At 35.5% G+C, this 25,664-nt stretch overlaps 1 protein-coding gene across 1 annotated transcript in view; it reads right to left on the reverse strand.

Annotated features, from left to right (window-relative positions):
- NDUFS4 (NADH:ubiquinone oxidoreductase subunit S4) overlaps positions 1 to 25,664 on the reverse strand; it is a 110,634-nt gene that overhangs the window by 68,678 nt on the left and 16,292 nt on the right. The window contains exon 2 of the mRNA XM_039256211.1: positions 5,337 to 5,415. Coding sequence (XP_039112142.1) covers positions 5,337 to 5,415 — 79 coding nt within the window. The remainder of the gene's footprint in view (positions 1 to 5,336; positions 5,416 to 25,664) is intronic.

Here is a 25,664-nt window from a genome sequence, read left to right on the forward strand (position 1 = left end):
CACTTGGTATGGTCACTTTTTTTAACCCATTCAATGTATAGTGTGTGTCACTGTATATTGGTATCTCACTGTAGGTTTTTTTTTTAATGTTTTCCTTGTTTGTTTATTTATTTCTGAGAGAAAGAGAGGAGAGAGACGCGCAGAGAAAGAGAGAGCAGACACACACACACACACACACACACACACACACACACACACACACACAGAGGAAGAGAGACTGAAAGAGAGATAGAGAATCCCAAGCAGGCCCTGCTCTTCCAGCACAGAACCTGACACAGGGCTCAAACTCACCAACCATGAGATACTGGCCTGAACTGAAATCAAGAGTCCAACACTTAACCAACTGAGCCACCCAGGCACCCCTCTCACTATAGTTTCAATATTCATTTCCATAATCACTAATGATGTTCAGCATCTATTCATGTGCTTATTTGCCATTTGAGTATCTTCTGGATAACCTGCTCATTTTTCTCTGAGTTAGTATCATATTACTTAGTTGTAAATGTTGTCTAGTGTCTAGACACAACTCCTCTATCAGACATGTTTTGTAAATATTTTCTCCTAATCTGTGCTTTGTCTTTTCTGCCTCTTAACAATGTCTTTCAAAGAGTAGAAATTTTTAATGTAAGGAAACCCAACTTCATAATTTTAAAAAAATGGATTTAATTTATATCTATAAAATATATGCCAAACACAAAGCTACATATTTTTTCTAGAAGTTTTATAATTTTTAGTTTTTTATTTAGAACTATGAGTTTACATTTAGAACTCTGAGTTACTTTTTGCCTATGGTACACAATATAGATGAAGATTTTTGCTTTGTTTTGCATTTGGGTATACAATTGTTCCATCTTCATTTGTTGAAAAGTCTATTTTTTCTCAGTAAGAAATCGCTTTCTAATAATTATGGCTGATTAGTAATATAAACAGTAACCTCAAAAGAAATGAGAACCAGTTAACAGGAAATTTTTAAAACACAAGTTTGAGAACAAGTTGTTCGGGTTAATAAAAAGGACAAAAGATTAAATTATCTTTCCAAATCTTACTCTGTGAAGTCCCCCAAGAAGGTGGTCTTGGGGAAAGTTTACAAGTCTTCCTTCATATTTCCAACCCTTACCCTCCAGCAGTTCAGCTTTTATTTAGTTAATTACTTACTGGATTTCCCCATATGATTTATCTTGAATAAAAGGTTGATCAATCTTTTAGATGAAAAATGACTGGATTCAGTAATAAAACTAGGTAACATCTAAAGTTATCCTCTGGTTTTAAATTCCTAGGATCCATTTTACAATAACCACAAAAATTTATCCCCAACTAAGCTTAGGCCACATACTTAAGCCCTTGGCTGTAATAGGCATCACCTGTATTAATTTTAATACATTATATAAGAATACCCAATAGAAATCATGATAATGGCCAATTCCCTTACTTTACAATTACGATTCTAGCTTTTATCCAAATTTCAGGTACAAATATAACAATAATCTAGTGTTGAGCAGTTAATTAAAATGGTATGCTTAGCTAGTAAATTGGTTTACATTACATATCATGTTAAAATGCTGCTGCCACATCTCCTTCTAAAATACTTATATTTACTTGCCATTTTTGAAATATTCTTATCATTAATGTTTATATACAGAACCTCCACCTGCACACCAACCCATCTACAGTTTTGCTTTCTGCAGTTTCAGTTACCCACAGTCAACCACAGTATGAAAGCTAGTGACTCACGGGGCGCCTGGGTGGCTCAGTCGGTTAAGCATTTGACTCTTGGTTTCAGCTCAGGTCAAAATCTCACAGTTCCTGAGACTGAGACGTGCATGGGACTCTGTGCTGACAGCACAGAGCCTGCTTGGAATTCTCTCCCTCCCCCTCTCTCTGCTCCTCCTATCCTTGTACTAACATTAAAAAAAAAGAAAGAAAGGAAAAAGGCCAGTGATTGTCCTTATAACAGATCTGTCTAAAGGTCAACAGTAGCCAAATGCTACATCACAAAGTCTACATCACTCACCTGACTTCATCTCACCACACAGGCATTTTGTCATCTCACAACATCACAAGAAGGGTGAGTACAGTACAATATTTTGAGAGATGACATTCACCTACTTTTATTAGTATATTGTTACAACTGTTCTATTTTATTATTGTTGTTAATTTCTTACTGTGTCTAATTTGTAAATTAAACTTTATCATAGGTATGTATGTTTAGGAAAAACATAGTACATATAGGGTTTGATACTATCCATAGTTTCAGGCATCCATTGGGGATCTTGGAGAGAATCATTCTTATTCAAAATGCAAATATAATCAAGTCCAACTGCTCAATATTTCTGGAAGAACCCTTCAGTCACTGGTCTTGTCACTGGTCTATCAACTGAAACATTCATCCAGTAATGTGTAGGAATAAGAAGACATGAAACCCCTATCAGCATTATGTTACCTATTTGATTATATAATACTGCATTTTAATATAAACCTAAATGAATGGCTAAACCTTGGGTTTGAAAATTACCTATGGATCTGAATTATCTGTTTAAATATTATTTCAATAACTATGAATAATTTATGGGTACGACTTGAATTGATGTCAGCTTTAATACCATACTGACATTTTCACTAACACACTTTAAGAAAGACATAACAAAGCTGAGGAAAACCTACACAGGGCAACAAGATTCATTACAAGTATGCAACTGATATTATGAGATAAAAAACACAAAACTCAAGTGGTCTGTATACCTCTCTGGTATGATTCATAGCATCTTGTTTAGAGCAACAGATTGCTACTTCACTTACTCATTCTTCAAATTAGAAAGAACTTAGAAGCATTACTAATAAAACTCTATAAAATTTGAAAGTTTATTATAGAAAGTAAACCCCATAATATTAGAAGAAAGCAATCTCTTGGTGCTTAGACAATGGTCCCTGGAAAAATTAAAATAGTACCCTCATAAATTAATGAACAATGGCATGTATAAATCATCCTCCTCTCACTCATACCTATCTCGCTTCTTTTATACTTGACTAAGCAAGTGGTGCTCAATTAATATGTGGAGAATAAGTAGATGGTCCCTGTTTAAAGAGTTAAGAGATTCGTGAAAAGCTTCTAGGAAGAGGGATTGGAATGTGAATGCCCCAAAGCAGGAAAAGAAACAAGTTCCAGGTTTGTTGTGGTTGGAGCACAGAGTATAAAAGATAGTGGTACAAGATAAACCTAGAGAGGAAGGCAGGACTTAAATCATGCAAGACCTCAAGAACCATGTAAGGATTTTAATGTTAACTTTTAGGTCAGTAAAAAAAACTAATGGATTTTATACACAATAAGGGACAAAACCAGCAGTTAAAAAAAGTCTATTCTGGTTATCCTTTGGAAAATGAATTAAAGGAAGATTCAAGTATCTATAGAGATCAATTTAAAAACTACTGCAGCAATCTAAGTTAAAGATGATGCTGGCCTAGACTAGGATGATGGCGATGTCAGCAAGCAGAGATAAAGATAAAATCAACCAGCCTTAAGCCTGACGTGAGTTTTCCAAACTATCTGTCCCTTGTCTGTTTACCCATCTGTTTATGTATCTGTTTTTAACTCTAATCGTATAAATGGCGTTTAGTGGCGCCTAGGTGGCTCAGTCAAGCGTCCGACTTCAGCTCAGGTCATGATTTCACAGTCTGTGAGTTCGAGCCCAACACTGGGCTCTGTGCTGACAGCTCAGAGCCTGGAGCCTCCTGCAGATTCTGTGTCTCCCCTTCTCTCTGGCCCTCCATGCTCATGCTCTTTTTCTGTCTCTCAATAATAAATTTAAAAAATGTTAAAAAATAAATAAATAGAAGATGTTTAGATCTTTCAGTGTTACCTATTATTTAAATTATGCTAGGGTGGGGTGCCTGGGTGGCTTAGTCGGTTAAGCGTCCGACTTTCGCTTAGGTCATGATCTCGCGGTTCGTGGGTTCGAGCCCCGCGTCAGGCTCTGTGCTGACTGCCAGCTCAGAGCCTGGAGCCTGTTTCAGTCTGTGACTCCCTCTCTCTGACCCTCCCCTGCTCGCTCGCTCTCTCTCCTAGAAATAAATAAAACATTAAAAAAAAAAAAAATTATGCTGGGGTGCCCGGGCGGCTGAGTCTGTTAGGCAGCTCAGGTTATGGTCTCACAATTGTGAGATCAAGCCCCAAGTCGGGCTCCACGCTGAGCATGGAGCCTACTTAGGTCTGTCTGTCTGTCTGTCTGTCTCTGCCCCTACTCTGATAAGGCACATGCTCTCTCTCTCTCTCTCTCTCTCTCTCTCTCAAAATAAACACTTAAATAAATGAAAAATTACATTTTGCGGGGCGCCTGGGTGGCTTAGTCGGTTAAGCGTCCGACTTTCGCTTAGGTCATGATCTCGCAGTTCGTGGGTTCGAGCCCCGCGTCAGGCTATGTGCTGACAGCCAGCTCAGAGCCTGGAGCCTGTTTCAGATTCTGTGCCTCCCTCTCTCTCTGACCCTCCCCTGCTCACGCTGTTTCTCTCTCCTAGAAATAAATAAAACATAAAAAAAATTTAAAAAAAAAAAAGAAAAGAAAAATTACATTTTGCTTACAGAATCAAAACTGAGTGATATAAGAATGTACAACTGGAAAAAAGTAGTTAAGAAACACACCCATACTTTTGATAATGCTTAACCAAATAAAAAGTGAAAAATATGCTATACGATTACACACTTTTGCAAGTCTTAGAGACTCTACAAAATTTATGCTATTTTACAATATAGGTATAAACAAGAAGCTGTATCTAAAGTAATACCCACACATTAAAAAATTTTACAAGTGACAGTTACCAAAATTCTATCTGCTACTGATTAACAGAGTATTATTTGTTGCTAGTTGCAATCTCTCATGCATAATGTAGAAATGTAATTTTTGTGTACATATATACATACAGTAACAATACAACAATTGGTTCCATAAAAACCCAATATACTTAATTTTAGGTACCACCTGTTAAGTGTCTTACAACTTAAATAGGAGTATAACTGAGAAAATAGAAAATACATATTCATTAATATGTATATTCATATTCATTAAATGAAAATGTTCTGATTGCTACTTATAAACACCACAAAAATGAAGCCTTTTGCAATTTTAACTTCTTAATATCTATGACTTAATATTTGTATTTTACACTTAACACAAATTGTCTTCATCTTTTTGTGATGACTATTTCTTCTTAAAATTTATACACTATCTAGAAATTTAAATTCAAATAATTTTCCTGGAAGAACCCAGAACATGATACTGAAAAGCTATTGTATAAAAATAACCCTGAAGGCAGAATCATAGCAGTGTACAGTAGAAAATTCTTACCAATTTTTCATCAACTGTTATAAGCTGTGTATCTCGAGCTGGGTCCTGTGCCAGTCTCCATGTGGAAGTGCTTAATGACCTGCAGTGCAAGACTTTAAGTTAAAAAATGATCCATGCAACGAGAAAAGAGGCAGATAAATCTTACATAAACAAGCTACTTTAACAACATCTGTCTTATAAAATAAAAAGAACAGAAAGAAAGAGAAGGCACAAAAGTCCTTTTCCTCCCCAATTAGTTCTGTCTGCTGAGTTTCTGGCAGACTCACTTAGGAGTTCACAACAGGCTGTACTTTATGTCAGTCTATAGGCTATCACAGAAAGACTGTCAGCAACAAATACTGAACACTGTGAGTGTATAGTAGCTGGTTTGTCACTACCAGGAAGAAAAATGCAAAGCTACATCAACTCATCTGGACTACTGATTCTTAAATGATGGCATCAGAAAGAAAAAGAAAAACCTCTATCATATTCTTAATGACCTAAAGTAATTGTAAAACTATATAGTTAACAAATAAAAAGCTTCCTCATTCTAATTTCAAAACAAAAGCAGTTTAAATTGAAATGATTTGTATGATTATGTTAACTAACAGTTTGGTTTATTAGTTAGTTTAGTCCCATATCCCTTTCACAGAATTGAAGAAAGTCTAAATAATTAAAGTAGAAATATTAACTCAAATACAATGGGCACCAAATCTAATTCCTTTATATTAGCATCATCCCAACCTCACCTTAAAGAAATTACTTAAAGCTAACAGGTTTTTTTTTTTAATTTCATGTACACACTGTAGTTTGTACTAGTGGATGTAAAAGTTGTCGCTGATTGTGACAAGTTAGCATTTTAGATTTTTCCAAAATATTAAGCCATCCAAAGTAGATTTCTCTTTCGAAAGTCAGCACCTACAATCATGGCTCAAATTTAAAAACCAATGGAATATACAGCATTGAGTTCTTTTTTAAATAAAGTATAACCACCATAATTTTGATACAACATAAATGCTAATCCCTGATGCAAAACTTCAGGTTCAACTTTCAACAGTTATGGTCTACACAGCTTTATAGAAAATCTACCTACTAACAGTATAATTTTTAACTAATAGAGAAGACATTTTACTTTATGAACATATATTTTTAAAATCTGTCAGCTACTTCCCAAAATTATAAATTTACCCTGCTCAGAAATAGATATTCACAAAATACATCTATGTGGAAATTATCTTATTTATACAAATGGTTAAAATACATGTTCTGGTTGTTATATTAAAGTAGTATAATTAGCACTTTCAAAAATCCATTTACTCTGGGGGGAGTAGCTGGGATTCTTAATTTCAAGCTCAGATCATGATCTCATGGTCATGAGGTCTAGCCCTGTTGGGCGTGGAACCTGACTGGGATTCTCTCGTCCCTCTCTATCCGCCCCTCCGCTGTGTGCGAGCTCTCTCTCTCTAGGAAAAAAAATCTATTTACTCTGGAAATCACTGAGAATAGCATGACAATAAAAACACTGTGAATACTTTTACCTAAATCCATACATTGTAAGAAAAAAATTAAGGGTGCCTGGGTGGCTCAGTCCGTTAAACATCCGACTCCCTGATTTCAGCTCAGGTCATGATCACTAATTTTAATAAAGTCCAGCTCATCTATTTTCTCTCATGGATTCTGCTTTTGGTGCTGTATCTAAAAACTCAAAGGCAAACCAAGGTTTGCTTTTATGCTTGATAGTTTTGCCTCTTACATTTAGGTCTATGATCCATTTTGAGTTAATTTTTGTGAACGGTGTAAGGTCAGTGGGTAGACTATTTTTTCTGTTATGTGGACACGTTGCAGTTCCATTTAATGAAAAGATTATCTTTTTTTTTTTCCACTGGATTGTCTTTGCTCCTATCTCAAAGATCCGTTGACTATATTTGAGTAGTCTATTCCTGGGTTATCAATTTTATCTATTGATCTATTGGTCTATTCTTCACCAATTCCACACTGTCTTGATTACTGAAGTCAGTTAGTATCAGTCCTATAACTGTTATTCTTCGTCACTTTTACATTGAATATTTGAGGTCTTCTGTCTTTCTATATAAGCTTAAAATCAATTTCTTTATATCCACAAAGTAGCTTGCTAAGGTTTTGACTGGGATTGTGCTGCATCTACCAATTAAGTTGGGAAGAACTGGCATCTTAACAATACTGAGTCTTCCTGTCCATATATATTTTTTAGGATCTTTGAGTTTGGTTGGAGTTTTGTAATTTTCCTCATATAGATCTTGCAAATACTGTTTTTATTACTTCAAAAGGGCATAATAGTGAAAAGATAAAAAGAAACCAGTTGCACTGGAAAATAATATCTAAATAAGAATAAGCATTACTGATTCAAAGTACTAACACTATTTTCCCTTTGAAGCAAATTAGCGAATACGAAAATTCCCACATCCCTTGTAGCAATATGAAAACATGGTTCCATGGGGTGCCTAAATGGCTCAGTGGGTTGAGCATCAGACACTTGATTTTGGCTAAAGTCATGCTCCCATGGCTCTTGGGATCAAGCCCAGTCGGTTAGCACAAAGCCTGTCTGGGATTATCTCTCTTCCCCTCTCTGTTTCTTCCCAGCTTGTGTGTGCATATACAGGCTCTCGAAAAGGAAAGGAAAGGAAGGGACGGGACAGGACAGGACAGGACAGGAAAGGAAAGGATAAAGACAAAGAAAAGAAGGAAGAAAAAGAAAAGAAAGAAAGAACAACTCCATACAGGCTCTCAAAAGAAAGAAAGAAAGAAAGGAAAGAAAGAAGAAAGAAGAAAGAAGAAAGAGAAAGAAAGAGAAAGAGAAAGAGAAAGAGAAAGAGAAAGAAAAGAAAAGAAAAGAAAAGAAAAGAAAAGAAAAGAAAAGAAAAGAAAAGGAAAACAACTCTAAATTTCTTTGACTCTTCTTCCTCCCATCAAGAGCTACAGGTTCAATATTCCTAGAATCCGAGCCCTGTGACTGCTTGATCAATATAATACAAAAGTGAAAATATGTGTTTTCAGGCTCAGACCTTAAAAACCAGTAGTTTTCATTTCCTGTCTCTTAGAACATTGCTTCTTGGGATATTCACTCTTGAAACCCACCCATCATGTTGTAAGGAAGTCCAAGGCGCCCAAAGAGAGATCATGTGAGGAAAAATCAATAACCAATGTCACTTTGCCAGCCATGTGAATGACCCTCTAGTCCAATTTGAGAATCCTAGCAGATACTACATGGAACAAACATGCCTGCCAAACACTGCCCAAAATGCAGATTTGTGGGCAAAACAAATGACTGTTTTTGTTTTAAGCAACTGAGTATTAGGGTAGTTTGTGTCCAAGTATAGAGAATAAAAACATCCCTACAAATAACTGAAGATAATGTTATAAACATTAAAATTGAACCAGTAACTTCAAAAGATCAGAATTAATCTGTTCAGCTTCTAGACAAAGTAAAAATTCTTAATTTTATAGAAATTATTAAAGAATCAAATCCTCGACCTTCTGAATAAACCAACTGTTTTCTGTCAATTTACTGGAAATTGAATTAATCCAAATTCACATTAAATCAGAAAGTGTTTAGTACCATAAAGAAGTTATTAAATTGTAAGAAAATATTACTAAGAATTTTTTTTAAAAATTTTTATGTCTTTATTTTATTTTGAGAGATAGAGACAGAGAGAGAACAGAGGAGGGACAGAGAGCGAGACACAGAATCTGAAGCAGGCTCCAGGCTCTGATCTGTCAGCACAGAACCCGATGAGGGGCTCGAACCTACGGACTGTGAGATCATGACCTGAGTTGAAGTCGGACACTTAACCAACTGAGCCACCCAGGCACCCCAATATTACTAAGAATTCTAAGTGAAACATTAAAATAAAAATGTATACACATTCTCTATGTCACAATAACTATCTCAGATTTCAAATATGTTGGCATTTAGGTCAATCATCTTCAAGTTAATGATCTTGAAGCTTTTCAAGATCTTGAATCAATAGAGAAAACTTAAACTGTCATCAAACTGTACTCACTAGACAGAGCAAGCAAGATCTAATTGTTAATGGAAAAAACAAAGATGAAGGGTCAAGTGACCATTTTAACATTCTGGGAAAATATGTTAAGTGAAAGGAAAAGCAAGGATACTACAAAAGCTCTGGCTAAGTTCAATGGAAGTAACAGTGAAAATAGTTTATAATCTACTCAAAAAATAAGTTCCTTGATTCTAATTCAGATTTATGACAAAATTTTAAACTTTACCTACAGGACTTAACATTATCTTAAAGTGTGCCACTGGTCAGGTGATCAAAAATTAATAATCTCCCCTGCTCACAGTTATCTTTATTTCCATTCTTCTGAGTCAGGTGGGACTTGTAGCACAGACTAACAGCAGTTGTGCATCTGGACACAACTCAAACCAAAAACTCAAACTAATTCTTTGAGAGTCGTCCAAAAGACAAAGGAAAGACTTGTACAAGAAGGATATGGGTAATTATGCTTATATAACAGACTTTGGGATGAAACTGAGGAATGACAGGAGAATGTGGGCAAGGTTTTGGAGGGTGATAACGAAGAAATTGGAGGGCATGACAGAAAATGTAAAGAGAAACAAATATATCCAAGTTTATAACAATAGGTTACCAAAATAAATATAAATGAGGTAAAAATAAAGAAAATAAGAAATAGAGAGGTCATGGTAATAAAAGTAATTATATTACAAAATACAATGAAGATATGAAAAGTTCACATTTAAGAAGGTCAAATCTTTGAACTATACTGGCCAATAAAGAATAATTCTACTGGTTTAGAATGTCTTAAAGGAAGGAATTTAGTTGCTATACTTTAGAATGTCTTATAAATAATTTGAAGCAAATTCACCATAAAGATGTTAATTATTAATCTACAAGTTAAATATAATAATAATTCTAACAGAATTTTTATATAATTAGATAATTCTCATTGGGGTGAAAAAATTTTCGAAAATAAGAATGTTTTGAAAAACAACTAGAAGGTAGGATATGCCTTGCCAACTAATATGCTATAGTAATTAAAATATGGTATTAGCACAGGCACAGATACATTGATCAAATAAACAGTAAAGATCAGAGTACAAAAACAGATAATATTGATTTGTAAATCTATTATATAATTAAGGTGCAATTTCATATTAGTGATGAAAGGATCGAGTATTTAATAAACAATACTGAAACAACTGGCTAGCCTTTCACAAAAGAAAAATGTTTGAATCCCATGTAAATCATCTACCAAAGAATTCCAAATGTACACACACACACACACACACACACACACACAGTATTAGATATGTTACTGAAATAAAATATAAGAGTTTTTTAAATAATATTTCGATGGAAAAGTTTTCTTAACTAAGGCACATGGCACAGTACCTACAAACTATGAAAGAAAAATAAACTTCGGGACAACAAAAGGTACTATAAACTAAAATAAAGGAAATATTTGCGATAATAAGTGCAATATACAAAGCAGATAAAACACTAACATCTAGAATACATAAAGTAAAGGATTCTTAGAAAACAAGGCAAAAACCACCCCAAAAAAAAGAGAAAGCAGAAAAAATATACATGGTAGATATTAATACCAACTGTATCAATAATCACTTTAGAAATGGTATAAATATACCAACTGAAAGAGAAAATATGTCAGAGTGGATTAAAAAAACCAAGACCCAACTATACGTTGCCTAAGGGAAACCCATTTTAAATTTAGAGACACAGATAGATTAAAAGTGAAGAGATGGATGGGGCGCCTGGGTGGCTCAAATAAGCATCAGATAAGCATCCAACTCTTGATTTCGGCTCAGGTCATGGGATTGAGCCCTGTGTCAGGCTCTATGCTGACAGCACGGAGTCTTCTTAGGATTCTCTCTCTCCCCCTCTCCCTCTTTCCGCCCCTCCCATCTGATCTCTGTCTCAAAATAAATATTTTTTTTGAATTGAAGAGATGGAGAAAGATATACCATGCTAACAGTAACCAAACCTTACTGCAATAGCAATATTAATCTCAGACAAACTACACTTCAGAACAAGGAAAATTATCAGGAATAGGGGCATGTGACTGGCTTAGCTGGTAGAGACTCTTGATCTCAGGGTCATGAGTTTGAGCCCCACATGGGATATAGAGATTACTTTAAAAAATTATCAGGAATATAAAGGGGTCATGAGAAAGGGGTCAATTTTCTAAGAAGACATTAACACTCCTTAAAGCATATATATCCAAGAGCATATCCAAATATATGTGGCAAAAACTGAAAGAGTTATAAGGAGAAACAAATTCCTTATTGTAGTTGGAGACTTCAACACCCTTCTAATAGTAAGTGACAGAGCCAGCCAGCAGAGTATCAGTAAGGATACAGTTGAACTGAAGAGCACTATCAATCAAACGGATTTAACTGACATTTACAGAATACTTCATCCAACAACAGTAGCATACACATCCTTCTAAGTGCACATGGAACAGTCACCAAGATAGGCCACATTCTGAGCTATAAAACATACCTGAACAAACTTAAAAGAGAAATCACACAATGTATGCCCTCAGTCAAAAATGGAATTAAACTAGAAACCAATAACAGAGAACTGGAAAATCCTCATTATTTGGAGATTAAATAACACACTTCTATATAAATTATGGATCAGAGAAGTCTCAAAGAAATTTTAAAATATTTTGAACTAAATGAAAATGAAAATACAACTTTTCAAAATCTGTGGGATGCAGCAAATGGATTGTTTTGAAACTTACAGCACTGAACACATACAAATGAAAAAAGTCTAAATTCAATAATCTAAGTTTCTAAGAAAAAGAAATAGAAAAGGCAAGCAGAAAAAAAAAATTATAGCAGAAACAAATTGTAAACAGGAAATTGGTAAAAAAAAAAAAAATCAACAAAACTAAAACCTGTTCTTTGAAAGATCAGAGGAACTTGATAAAACTCTGGTCAGGATAACCAAAAAGAAAACAGAAGACAAAAATTACCAATATCAAAAACAAAAGAGGTGTCATCACTATTGACAGCACATACATTAAAGGGATATGGTATCACTTTATAATATAAAAAAAATTATAAATACCTCTGTGCCCACAAATGTAATAACTTAGATGAAATAAACTAATTATTTGAAAAACATGAACTACTAAAACTCACACAAGGAGAAATAATCTGAGTAGGCCTATAATCATTAAAGAAATTGAATCAGTAATTAATAAACTTAAAAAAAAGAAGGCTCAGACAGTGCTTCTGCCTAATTCTCTACAACTTCTTCCAGAAAATAGAAGGGAACATGTTTTAACTTATTTTATGAGATCCACATTCTTTTAATACTAAGACCAGAGCAGGGGGAAACACACACACATTTTAAGAAGGAAAACTACAGACCATGATCTTTTATGAATACATATGCAAAATTCCTCAACAAAATATTCGTACATTAAATCCAACAATATATACAAAGATTTATATACCATGACCAAATGGGATTTATTCCAGGTATGCAAGGTTGGATCAGTATTTGAAAATCAACTGATGTAATCCAGTACATCAACAGGCTAAAAAAGAAAAATCACATGATAATATTGTCACATAAAAGGCATTTGACAAAATCCAACAGTCATGCATATTACAAACTCTCATCAAACTAGGAACAGAGGGGGACTTCCAAAACTCATAAAAAACATACGTGAAATCTACAACTAACATACTTAATGGTGACTATTCCTAAGACTGGGAAAAGGTATGATATCCCTTCTCACTACTCCTATTTAATAGTGGATTGGAAGTCTTGGCTAATGGCAATAAGGCAAGAAAATGAAATAGTAAGTATACATATTGGGAAAGAAAATGTAACAGTGTCCTAGTTTACAGAAGACAACATTGTCTAAAAAGAAAAATCCCAAAAAAATTAACAAAAAATAACGTAGAGATAAAAAGTAATTAAATAGCAATTTGTGTGAAGTTAATATATAAAACCAGCTGCTTTGTTACAATAACTAGCAATGAATAATTGGAATGTGATATTTAAAATGCAAAACCATTTGCATTAGCATCAAAAAATAAACATTTAGCAGTAAATCTAACAAAATACATATAAGATCTACATGAATAAAACTAGAAAACTGATGAAAGAAATCACAACATATCTAAATAAATGAAGGTACATTCCATGTTCATGGATAGGAAGATTCAATATTGGTAAGACATCAATTCTCTCCAACTGGATCTACACATCCAACACAACATATCAAAATTCCATCAAGTTATTTCATGGATATTGCCCAATTCTAAATTCATATAGAAAGACAAAAGACAAAGGGCACCTGGGTGGCTTAGTCGGTTAAGCATCTGACTTCAGCTCAGGTCATGATCTCACAGCTCATGGGTTCGAGCCCCACGTCAGGCTTTGTGCTGACAGCTCTGACAAAAACCCCAAATAGTCCACATAATACTGAAACAGAGTAACAAAGTCAGGGGACTAAACACTGATTCAGATTCACTACGCATATCACTAACCAAGATAGCAGGGCATTGGCAGAAGAATAAGCAAATAGATCAATGGAACATAACCAATAAATAGCCCAGAAATAGACTACTCAAATATAGTCAACTGATCTTTCAGATAGGAGCAAAGACAATCCAATGAAAAAAGATAATCTTTCCATTAAGTGGAACTGCAACATATCCACATACAGAAAAAGTAATCGACCCACTGACCTATTCTGTTCACAAAATTAACTCAAAATGGATCATAGACTAAATGTAAGAAGCAAAACTATCAAGCTTCTAGAAGATAACATAAAACTCTAAGTACCCTAGTTTGCTTTTGAGTTTTTAGATACAGCACCAAAAGCAAAATCCACAAAAGAAAAAATAGATGAGTTGAACTTTTTCAAAAGTAACAGCTTCTGCTCTTCAAAAGATACTTTAAGACAATGAAAAGACAATCACAGACTGGAAGAAAGTATTTGCAAAACACATATCTGATGAAGAATTTGTATCTAAAACCTACAAAGGGGAGCCTGGGTGGTTCAGTCGGTTGAGCATCCGACCTTGGCTCAGGTCATGATCTCATAGTTCATGGGTTTGAGCCACCATCAGGCTCTGTGTTGACAGTTTGGAGCCTGGGGCCTGATTCAGATTCTGTGTCTCCCCCTCTCCCTGCCCGCCCCCCACATCCTGTCTCTCTCTCAAAAATAAATAAACATTAAACATACAAAGGAGTTTTCAAATTCAACAATAAAAAAACCCAGCCCAGTTAAAAAGTAGGCAAAAGATCTGAATAGACAGCTTAGCAAAGAAGATAGAGATGGCAAATAATCATATGAAAAGTTGTTCAACATCATAAAAACTTAAACAATGAGATGCCACTACACACCTATTAGAATGGCTAAAATCCAAAAACTGAGAACACTCAAATACTGACAAGCATGTGGAGCAACAAGGAATCTCATTCATGCTGATGGGAATGCAAACAGCACAGCTACAGTTTGGCAGTTTCTTACAAAACTAAACACAGTCTGAACATAACAATCCAGCAACTGTGCTATGAGGTGTTTATCCAATTGAAACGAAAGCATATGTCCACACAAAACTCTGCACAAGAATTATTTATCACAATTTTATTCATAATTGCCCAAAACTAGAAGTAACCATGATGTCCTTTGATAGGTCAATTGGTAAACTATGGTGGAGCCATACAATGGAATAGAAGTCAGTGAGTGAGAAAAAGAAAACTGGCTGGAGAAAGTATTTGCAAATCATAATCTGACAAGGGATATCCAGAATATAGGGGCACCTGGGTAGCTTAGCGGCCATAAGTGACCAACTTTGGCTCAGGTCATGATCTCAAAGTTGGTGGGTTTAAGCACACAGCCTGCTTCAGATCCTCTCTCTCCCTCCCTCCTCTTCCTCTCTCTCTCTGCCACTCTCTCAAAAATAAACAAACATTTAAAATAAATTTTCAAATATGCAAATGACTTAACAGACATTTCTCAAAGGGAGATACACATATGGCCGATAAACATATGAACCGTTGTTCAACGCATCAGGGAAATGCAAGTCAAAACCAAAAGATACATCATACTCATTAGAATGGGGAAGGTGGGAGGAAGGAGCAAATGCTAGCAAGGATGTGGAGAAAACAGAACCACTGGTGGGAATGTAAAACAGTAATAGATGCTATGGAAAACAGTATGACAATTCAAAAAAAATTACAGATACCATTACCATATGATCCAGCAATTCTACTTCTGGATGCATATTTAGAAGAACTGTAAGCAGGGATCTGACTAGATATTTGTTCACCAATGTTTAGAGCAGCATTATTCACATTAGCCAAAAAGCAGAAGAAACCCACAGACAGGAATGGATTAAAAATAGTTGAGTGTAGGGGCACCTAGGTAGCTCAGTTAGTTAAGTGTCCAACTCTTGGTTTCAGCTCAGGTCATGATCTCACCCTGCACTGGGCTCTGTGTTGACAGGGCAGAGACTGCTTGAGATTCTCTCTCTCCCTCTTTCTCTGCCCCTCCCCTGTACACATGTTCACTCCCTCTCATGAAATATTTAAAAAAATAAGTAATTTAGTATATATATAACAAAATATTTATTCTTAAAAAGAAAGGATATTCTGACACATGCTACAACACAGATGAACAATGAAGAAATGCTAGGTGATAAAAGCCAGTCACAACAGGACAGAGTATCATTCCAATCAATATGAAGTACCTGGAGTAGTGAAATTCCTAAAACAAAAAGTAGAATGGTGATTGCCAGGAACTGGAGGAGACAAGAATTGAGAGTTATTGTTTAATGAGTACAGAGTTTTAGTTTTAGATGAAAAAAGGTTCTGGAGATGAAGGTGGTGATGGCTGCACAACAATACGAATGTATTTATGTCACTGAACTATACCTAATGGTTAAAAGGATAAATTTTGAATCATGTAAATCTTCCAATTTTTAAAAAAATATGCCTGGTAAAGTAACTGTTGACCCTGTTTACAAGCACTAATAAAGAGGAATACACTCATATAAGTTTCTCAAAGCTGCTGATTTATAGCTTTGCCTAGAGAAAGCTTCTTCATGTATGTACGTAGGCTTATATATAATGTCTTATTTTTTTTTAAGTTTTTATTTATTATTTTGAGACAGAAAGCAGGGAAAGGGCAGAGAGAAACAGGGAGAGGCAGAGAGTTCCAAGCAGACTCCTCAATATCAACACAGAGTCTAATGTAGGGCTCGAACTCACAAAGTATGATCATGACCTGAGGTGAAACCAAGAGCTGGATGTCCAACCAACTGAGCTACCCAGGGACCCAAACCTCTTTACAAATTGTTATAAGATCAAATTGAAACTGTTAAACTTCAATATGATTACTTATCTGTACTGCCTCAAGTAGTATATTTTCCAACAAAATATGCATGTCTAGTGCATGTCTATGGAACACAAAATAAGTGATACTTTATTAACATGTTACTGCCAATTACCACCCTAGTGATTTTTCAGACCATTGCTTTGGCACCATTATTCAAAACATCTTTTTCATAGTAATAATTGATACTTTTTGTGTTATCAATAGTTGTTAACAGCAAATCTTTAATATATCAATGATTATAAAGAACAAAACATAAGGAAAAGCAAGCCCATATGAACACACTGACTAGTCAAGTAATTACTGGACATTTACAGTTATCTACCTCATTTACCTTTTAGCTTCAAGATGCTTAATTCATCACAGTAGTTACTACTTCAGAGGTACTATCTTTAAAAAACAAGTTTCTACTAATCAACCACACAAAATCCTCTATGTTCCTCACAAGGCTTATGTGTGAATCATTGCAGCTGTGCCAGGTATTCTAGTTCTCATTCCATGCATATGGTAAGATTACATTTCACTCCCACCTCTAAAGGTAGGTGTGGGCACATGACTTATTTCAGCCAATAAAAGTAAAGGAAGTGACACTAGCAGCTTTAAAAGTCAGTGCAAAATTGCCTCTTTTCTCCTGTCAGAGAAACCAACTGCCTCCTTTCCTCTGTCAGAGAAACTAACAGTGGGCAATGAGGATAAACAGAAGGGAAGTATAGCTTCTGGCTGTCACACTGGGGATATGAAGCATGAACAAGAAATAAATCTGTTAGTTTTAGCCACAGATATTTTGGGGTTTGGTATCTTAACTGATACAGCTTGATAAGCAATTCTCTATTCAAGTACTTCTCTAGGGAATGCCATATGAGAATTTAACTTGTATAATGTCTGTTTCACATTGACTATTTGAGGTTGGGAGTATTACACATTGAGAGTTTACTATTTTCAAGTGAATCAAGACGTCACTTTTAAAAAGCACAATTTGGTCTTTAAGGGCCACGTGATTTATTTTCTTATAGCTTCAAAGCTTAGAATGGATCAAAAAGCCATGAGACAATTTGCTTCACACCAGCTTTAATGCTACTGTTTCATCTTGGACAGCTTATCTAATTTAAAAGAAAAAAAAAAGCAATGTATTTTACCCTCATTTATCTTCACTTTGAAGTATTCCAACTTGTCACTTCTTTGCTTCAGTTTAGGAATCTTCTAGTTTAAAACTTTTAACTGCCATAAAACCATTGGGATTATGTTGAATCATAAATATATATATTTTTTAATTTTTTTAATGTTTTATTTATTTCTGAGAGAGAGAGAGAAAGAGACAGTGGGAGCAGGGGAGGGTCAGAGAGAGAGAGGGAGATACAGAATCTGAAGCAGGCTCCAGGCTCTGAGCTGGATGTCAGCACAGAGCCCGACGTGGGGCTTGAACCCACGAACTGTAAGATCATGACCTGAGCTGAAGTTGGACGCTTAACCGACTGAGCCACCCAGATGCCCCCATAAATATTTTTTAAAATAAAATAAATAAATTTGATCACAGAAAATGTGCTGAAATTGTAAGGCATGAAAACAGAACAGATTAGCATTCATCAATCTAGCAATATTCCATCAAAGTGAAAGCTAGTTGGTAGGGGCTGCTTACTCTTTCATTCAAAGATGAATTATCTGTCCTTTAGCAAACCTAGCACTCCTGGGCACACAATTTCTTAAAACCAATGATTACATGATTGAGAATAATTACAGGGGTGCTTGGGTGGCTCAGTTGGTAAAGCATCCGACTTCGGCTCAGGTCATGATCTCACACTTCGTGGGTTCAAGCCCCACGTTGGGCTCTGTGCTGACAGCTAGCTCAGAGCCTAGAGCCTGTCTTCGGATTCCATGTCTCCCTCTCTCTCTGACCCTCTCCTGCTCATGCTGTCTATCTCTCTCAAAAATAAACAAAACATTAAAAATTTTTTAAAAAAGAGAATAATTACAAATACATTTAGGAGGAAAAAAATCATGAACGTTAATTTTTTTTTAACTTCATGAAACAATTGGGAAAACAGTCATGTAGTAACTTCAGAATCAGTCAGACCCATGTTAAAATTCCAGATCTGCCACATTTGAGCAATATGATCTTGAACAAATTACTTCACAACTCTGCACTTCAATTTCCTCATCTGCAAAAATAAGAATAATAATACTTCAGAGAATAGCAGAATTAAATAGCTTGTTAAGTAACTGGCATGGAGTGCCGGGTGTACAGAAATGTTCATTTCTTTCCCTCCATTAACAACATTACCAGCTCATTTATGGGCGAGAGAGAAAAAGGAACCCTACAAAAGACTGACAAACACATTTTTTTTCAGATTTTCTCTAAAAAATGTAAATAGCTAACTTTCCTTTTTCTGTCTAATTCACTACAAAGTACTACCAAATCCACTCCTGTCCTTATTTCCTCCCACTTTGACTAATAAAACAATCACTTAATTGGTGTCCCTGATTCTAGTTTTATCATCCTTAAAGGCAACTTCCACATCACCAAGTAATTATAATCAATCATTCCACTTCACTACTTAAAGTCCTTCAGTGGCTGGTGGTAATTTATCTTAAAATATGGATAGAGTACTATGATATTTTTAATTTACTTTCAAATAGCTTAGGTAAAAAAGAATATATGTGTATGTACATTTTGCTCTTATACATATATATTCATATATATTCATATATGTACATTTTGCTTACCTATATACACATAATACATAAATTCAAAATGAGCAAAAAACAGTAAAATATTAACAATAATAAACTTAGGTGCTGGGTTTATGCATTCATTGTAGTCTAACTTTTTTGCATAAGATTTAATAAAAACTTGAAAAACTGAGGGGTGCCTGGCTGGCTCAGTCAGTGGAGCATGCAACTCGATCTTAGGGTTGTAGATTTGAACCCCATGCTGGGTGTGTCATTACTTAAAAAAATAAAACCTTATAAAAAGTTGAAAAACTGAAAACAAAATGAAAAATTTTATTAGTATGCTTTATTTATGGAAAATGGGAAGAGAAAAAAATGTATTTTGAATATGCACAAACTCCAAGCATAAAAAACTGGTAACAATGATTTCTTGGTGGGTGGGGAAAGCAGTGGTAAATGAGCAAATGGGAAGCAGAGATGAGAAAGACTCATACAATTTACACACACAGAATTCTAGGACTGCATTATCTCTTTAAAAGATTACACTGAAAAGTAATGTTGACCATATTTTTACACACTGCATGTGGTTACTGTGAGGATTAAATGAGACAATGTATATAAAGCTTCAGTAAGTGCTTGGCACTTGGTCAAGGCTCAGTAAATGTTAGCTAGTCGAGCTGTTGAAGAAAAAATAAATCTTCAGTATTAATAGTACGATCTAATATGTACAAGTTAATTTTAATCTACACCCTCAGATGGTTAGTTGTGCTCTCCAGAAGTGACTACTTATGAACATGAATTCCAAATCATCACTGTCAACATTTCAATCAAAGAATTTTCTTGATTGGTGTAAGGCAAGAGTGAAATTTTTTCTCCTTGATGAAATGACTGGTATTTGAAATATATGACTGCTAGGAAAACCACATGGGCACCACTGAAGAAAATTTAACAATTTAGCAAGCTCAGTGTCCTAGACTTTTCGAACAAGACTCAAGCTCATTCAGTTCCAGGATCTCCCACTTCAAAGACACTGTTGTCTACGGGCACCCTCCTACACTGTTGGTGGGAATGTAAACTGGTACAGCCCCTCTGGAAAACAGTGTGGAGGTTCCTCAGGAAACTAACAATAGAACTCCCATAAGACCCAGCAATAGCACTGCTAGGAATTTACCCAAGGGATCCAGAAATGCTGAGGCATAGGAGCACATGTACCCCAATGTTCATAGCAACACTCTCCACAATAGCTAAAACATGGAAAGAGCCTAAGTGTCCATCCACGGACGAATGGATCAAGATGTGGTTTATCTATACCATGGAATACTACATGGCAATGAGAAACAATGAAGTCTGGCCATGTGTAGCAACATGGATGGACCTTGAGGGTGTTATGCTGAGCGAAATAAGTCAGGCAGAGAAGGACAAATACCATATGTGTGCACGTATAGGAGGATTAGGAGGAACTTGACGGAGGAACAAGGGGGAGAAGAAGGGCGGAAATGGTGGGGGAAAGGGAGAGAGGCAAACCATGAGAGACTCTTGAATGCTGACAAAAACTGAGGACTGATGGATGTGGGGGGGAGGAGGGATGGGCATGGAGGAAAACACTTGTGGGGATGAGCACTGAGTGTTATGTGGAAACTAATTTGACAATAAACTATTTGTAAAAAAATAAAAATAAAAAAAAAATAAAAGACACTGTTGTCTAACATGACCATTCTTGTTATCAGACTACGGCTTCTGTTTATCTTTTAGTGAACCAAGTCTCTCATCACAGGGTCTACATGGAGGACCCTGCTATCTGACTTGACAGCACACCATTCTGCCACCCACCCACCCACATCACAGGCCTCAGATGGAGTCATTTACGCTAGACCAAGTCACCAAACTGGGGCTTAATATCCAAATTGCAGCTTCAATCTCCCCCAGAAAGTGGTTTTAAACAGTCAGGAATTTACTCGTCAGCACCAATGAGATAATATGGGCCTCTCTCCATCCCCCAAAGGAAGAGGAGATAATCAACCTAATAAGACCCTCTCCCAACCCCACCCCCAAGGTAGGTGACCTTATTCCAAAAAAATCCTTTGTTGGGGCACCTGGGTGGCTCAGTTGGTTAAACATCCAGCTTCAGCTCAGGTCATGATCTCACGGTTCGTGGGTTCGAGCTCCACACCGGGCTCTGTGCTGACAGCCAGCTCAGAGCCTGGAGCCTGTTTTGGATTCTGTGTCTCCCTCTCTCTCTGACCTTCCCCTGCTCCCACTGTCTGTCTGTCTGTCTGTCTCTCTCTCAGAAATAAATAAAAAGCATTAAAAAAATCCTTTCTTCTTTTTTTAAAAAAAATGTTTTAATGTTTATTTACTTTTACTTTTAAGAAAAACAGCACAAACACAAGTGGGGGAGGGGCAGAGAAAGAAGAAGACAGACTCTCAGGCAGGTTCCAGGGTCTGAGCTGTCAGCACAGGGTCCAGAAACAGGGCTTGAACCCATGGACCATGAGATCATGACCTGAGCCTAGGTCAGACGCTCAACCGACTGAGCCACTCAGGCACCCCCATCCTTTCTTCTGTTTATAACTACCTTATCCTGCTTTTAAAAACCTTTCCCTTTCTGTACCCTCTGGAGCACCTTTCTACTTGCTAGATGGCATGCTCACCAATTCATGAATTAATAAAGCCAATTAGATCTTTAAAATTTACTTGGCTGAATTTCTCTAACAATTCCTATCATCAGAAGTTGGTACCATCTACCTTTAGTGAGCCAAGGTATCACCTCATAGAGCTACTAAGCAGATTAAATAAGGTATGATAATAAGCACTTAACACAGTTTATCTATTCCAAGTAAAATTATTAGAATCATTATTATTTTTCAGAAACTAAAGTTGTTAAATCAACAATTCCATTTAGAAGTTTTAAGTATTTATCAGATTAACCCTAAAATTCACACCAATTCTAAGACACAGATTCATATACAAAACAATTTTTCAAATTAAAAACAAAATAATTAGGGGTACCTGGACGGCTCAGTCAGTTAAGTGTCTGACTTCAGCTCAGGTCATGACCCCACAGTTTGTGAATTTGAATCACACAGCAGACTCTCTGCTGTCAACACAAAGCCCACTTTGGATCCTCTGTCCCCCTTTCTTTCTGCACTCCACATCTCAAAATAAACATTTTTTAAAAAGCTTTAAAAATAATTCATTTCCCAAAATAGCTATAGATGTTTGCTACCTATGACCTATTTTAGAGCAATCATTTTTTTACATAAAGCATAAATCAAGGAAAGATTCAGTGGGGCGCCTGGGTGGCTCAATTGGTTAAACAACCACTCTTGATTTCCGTTCAGCTCACAATCTCCTGGTTGGTGAATTCGAGCCCAACATCAGGCTCTGTGCTGACAGAGTGGAGCCCACCTGGGATTCTCTCTTCCTCTCCCCTTGCCCTTCTCCCACTCATGCTGTCTCTCCCAAAATAAATAAATAAATGTTTAAAAAAGAGGAAAGATTTAGCAATAAGTTACTATAACTAAAGATGAGTTAATAAAAGAAAAACTGAAAACATTCTGTATTAGTTTAGCAGAGTCACTTTGAAATACAGTATTATTTTTAAAATAATGTATGTCTGTAAAGTTAACCTATTAATTTGTTTTAACAAATTCAAATAGAATCTAAAAAAAAGTAAGTGTAAAATACAACTTAGACTTATCACTTAATAAACATAACACAACAAAATACATATGCACAAGAACACAAAAAGCTACATAAAAAGACACACACACACACACACACACACACAGAAAACTTCATAGTGGTTAGTTTAAAAAAGCAAATAGGCTGTTATTATTCAACTAATAGTTTTATAGGGATTCATACCATTTAAAAAAATAAAACCAACAATCACTGTAAAATTTATCCAAATCCAGTCAGTAAAATTGCAGACTGATAATCTTGAACAAAGTAATTAAAAACTGCACAGACTTAAGAAAATTACTTAGCTAAACAGCTAAGTCTATTGTCAAGTGTATATATAATTTTATTTCAATCACAAAACTAATATAATCAATAAGAAAATGAGACATGAAACCAGTACTTTTTCCTTTAACCTTTCATAAGTACATTCCATCTTTTAAAAATATTCACCTAAAGAAGTTGTTTTAATTGAAATATAATTGACACATAACATATTGGTTTCAGACATACAACATAATAATTCAATATTTATATATATTGTGAAATCATAATCACAGTGAGTCTAGTTAACATCGATCACCATACAGTTACAATTTTTTTTGTGATGAGAACTTTTTAAGACCTACTTTTTTTTAGCAACTTTCAAATATGCAATACAGTGTTATTAACTGTAGTCACTATGCTATACCTTAAAAAGATGTCTTTACATTAACTTTACATTAACTTTACATTTTCTTGACAAATATCCAAGCAATAAAATTTTCTTTGAAGAAAAATCTAAACGATCTGGCAAGAGCTACTACTTTTAACTACAAAGTAGTATATCTATGTTCAAAAAAGCCCAGATGAACTCTGACGACCATATATTTAGGAGCGTAGGGATGCCTGGCTGGCTTAGTCGGTAGAGTGTGCAACTCTTGATCTCAGGGTTGTGAGTTCAAGCCCCACATAAGAAAGAGAAGAAAAGAGAAGAGAAGAGAAGAGAAGAGAAGAGAAGAGAAGAGAAGAGAAGAGAAGAGAAGAGAAGAAAGAAAACCAAGATTTTAATTCCTATTCTCAATCAAAATTCTATTAAAACATCTATGTTTGGGCACCTAGCTGGCTCAGTTAGTAGACCATGCAACTCTTGATCTCGAGGTTATTAAGTTTGAGCTCCACACGGCACAGAAAAAATAAAACCTTGAAAGAAAGAGCGAGAGAGAGAGTGAGAGAGAGAAAGCGAGCAAAGAAAGGGAAAGAGAAAAAGAAACAAACATCTACTATGTCTTATGCACAATGCTAGACTCCATAGCTAGCTTTAAAGTTTTTACTGGATAAAGGCAGACATATAAACAATATCAATGTCACTCTTTGAACGGTAATGCTAATTTCTATGATAATGTATATTATTATATGGAAGAACAACTGTATTGGGGAGTAGGAAGTACTTTGGGAGATGGCAGGACTGTAAAGAAAAACTTTCTTAACAATGTTGCCACAGGGTACCTGGGTGGGTCAATTGGTTAAGCATCAACATTGGCTCAGTTCATATCTTATGGTTCATGGGTTCAAGCCCCATATTGGGCTCTGCTCAGACAGTGTGGAGCCTGCTTGGAATTCTCTCCCCCCCCGCCCCCCGCCCCTCTCCTGCTTGCTCTCTACCCCAAAAATAATAAATTAAAAAAAAATAGTTTAAACATCACTTTCTCTACAAAGCATCTTTTGAATTTATAAGCATAGACTATAATACTAATTTTATGTGGTTTTAGAGTCCTCTGTTCTTAACTTTTACCTTTTCTACCCTTGCTATGCTTCCTTGTCATTGCTTATATCCTTGTCTCTATTTCCCACTAGACATCAGTTCTTTGAGAGCAGAACTGTTTCTTCTTCACTTTTGTGTTTTCACAGTGTAACACAATCCTTAGCAAAGAGTAGATACTCAGTAAATACCTATGGGCTCATTTGATTATGGAATGGTATAAATATTTAAAAATATTTCATAGCAGCCATTTCCTTAAGCAGGATAGCATTTTGGATTTTTGTTTTCTTTATGAACCAACTATTTAGGGTTTTAAATGTAACCATCATGGTCACAGATTACTGAAAAGTGATGACTCACAGTTTGACACATCCTGCTTCTTCCATATATTGAATAATAGTATTGCAGACTTTATCTTAAGACAACATTTACAAAAACGTGTTAAGCGGAATTTTGTCAGAAAGACAGCTTTTGTTGCAATTTTAGTTTTTACTAGGATTCCAAAATTTTTCTTCAAAGAATGGAAAAGATGAACGTATATAGCAAAGATAAGTAACTGCCAATAGTATTTTTTTTCTGTAATAAATAGCTACTCAGCTATTATACTATAGATTTTGGAATAGCAGAATGTTCGATATGCAGAATACATCCTGACTTTGAAAGATGAGAGTTACACATGCTGCCATTCTAGCCCACATTAAACAAACCACATGATTTTACTTAAATTTGTTCAGTTCTATTTGTTTTAGGGAAAAAATCAATTAAAATATGGAATCTATTAGGGTTTAAGGCATTCTGGAATATGTTGATATTGTTAAATTTTATTTAATTTACTGGGAGGGAGTTGGGAAAAGGCA

Source organism: Hyaena hyaena, unplaced genomic scaffold, assembly GCF_003009895.1.
Source record: "Hyaena hyaena isolate Hyena2069 unplaced genomic scaffold, ASM300989v1 scaffold_564, whole genome shotgun sequence".
NCBI lineage: Eukaryota > Metazoa > Chordata > Mammalia > Carnivora > Hyaenidae > Hyaena > Hyaena hyaena.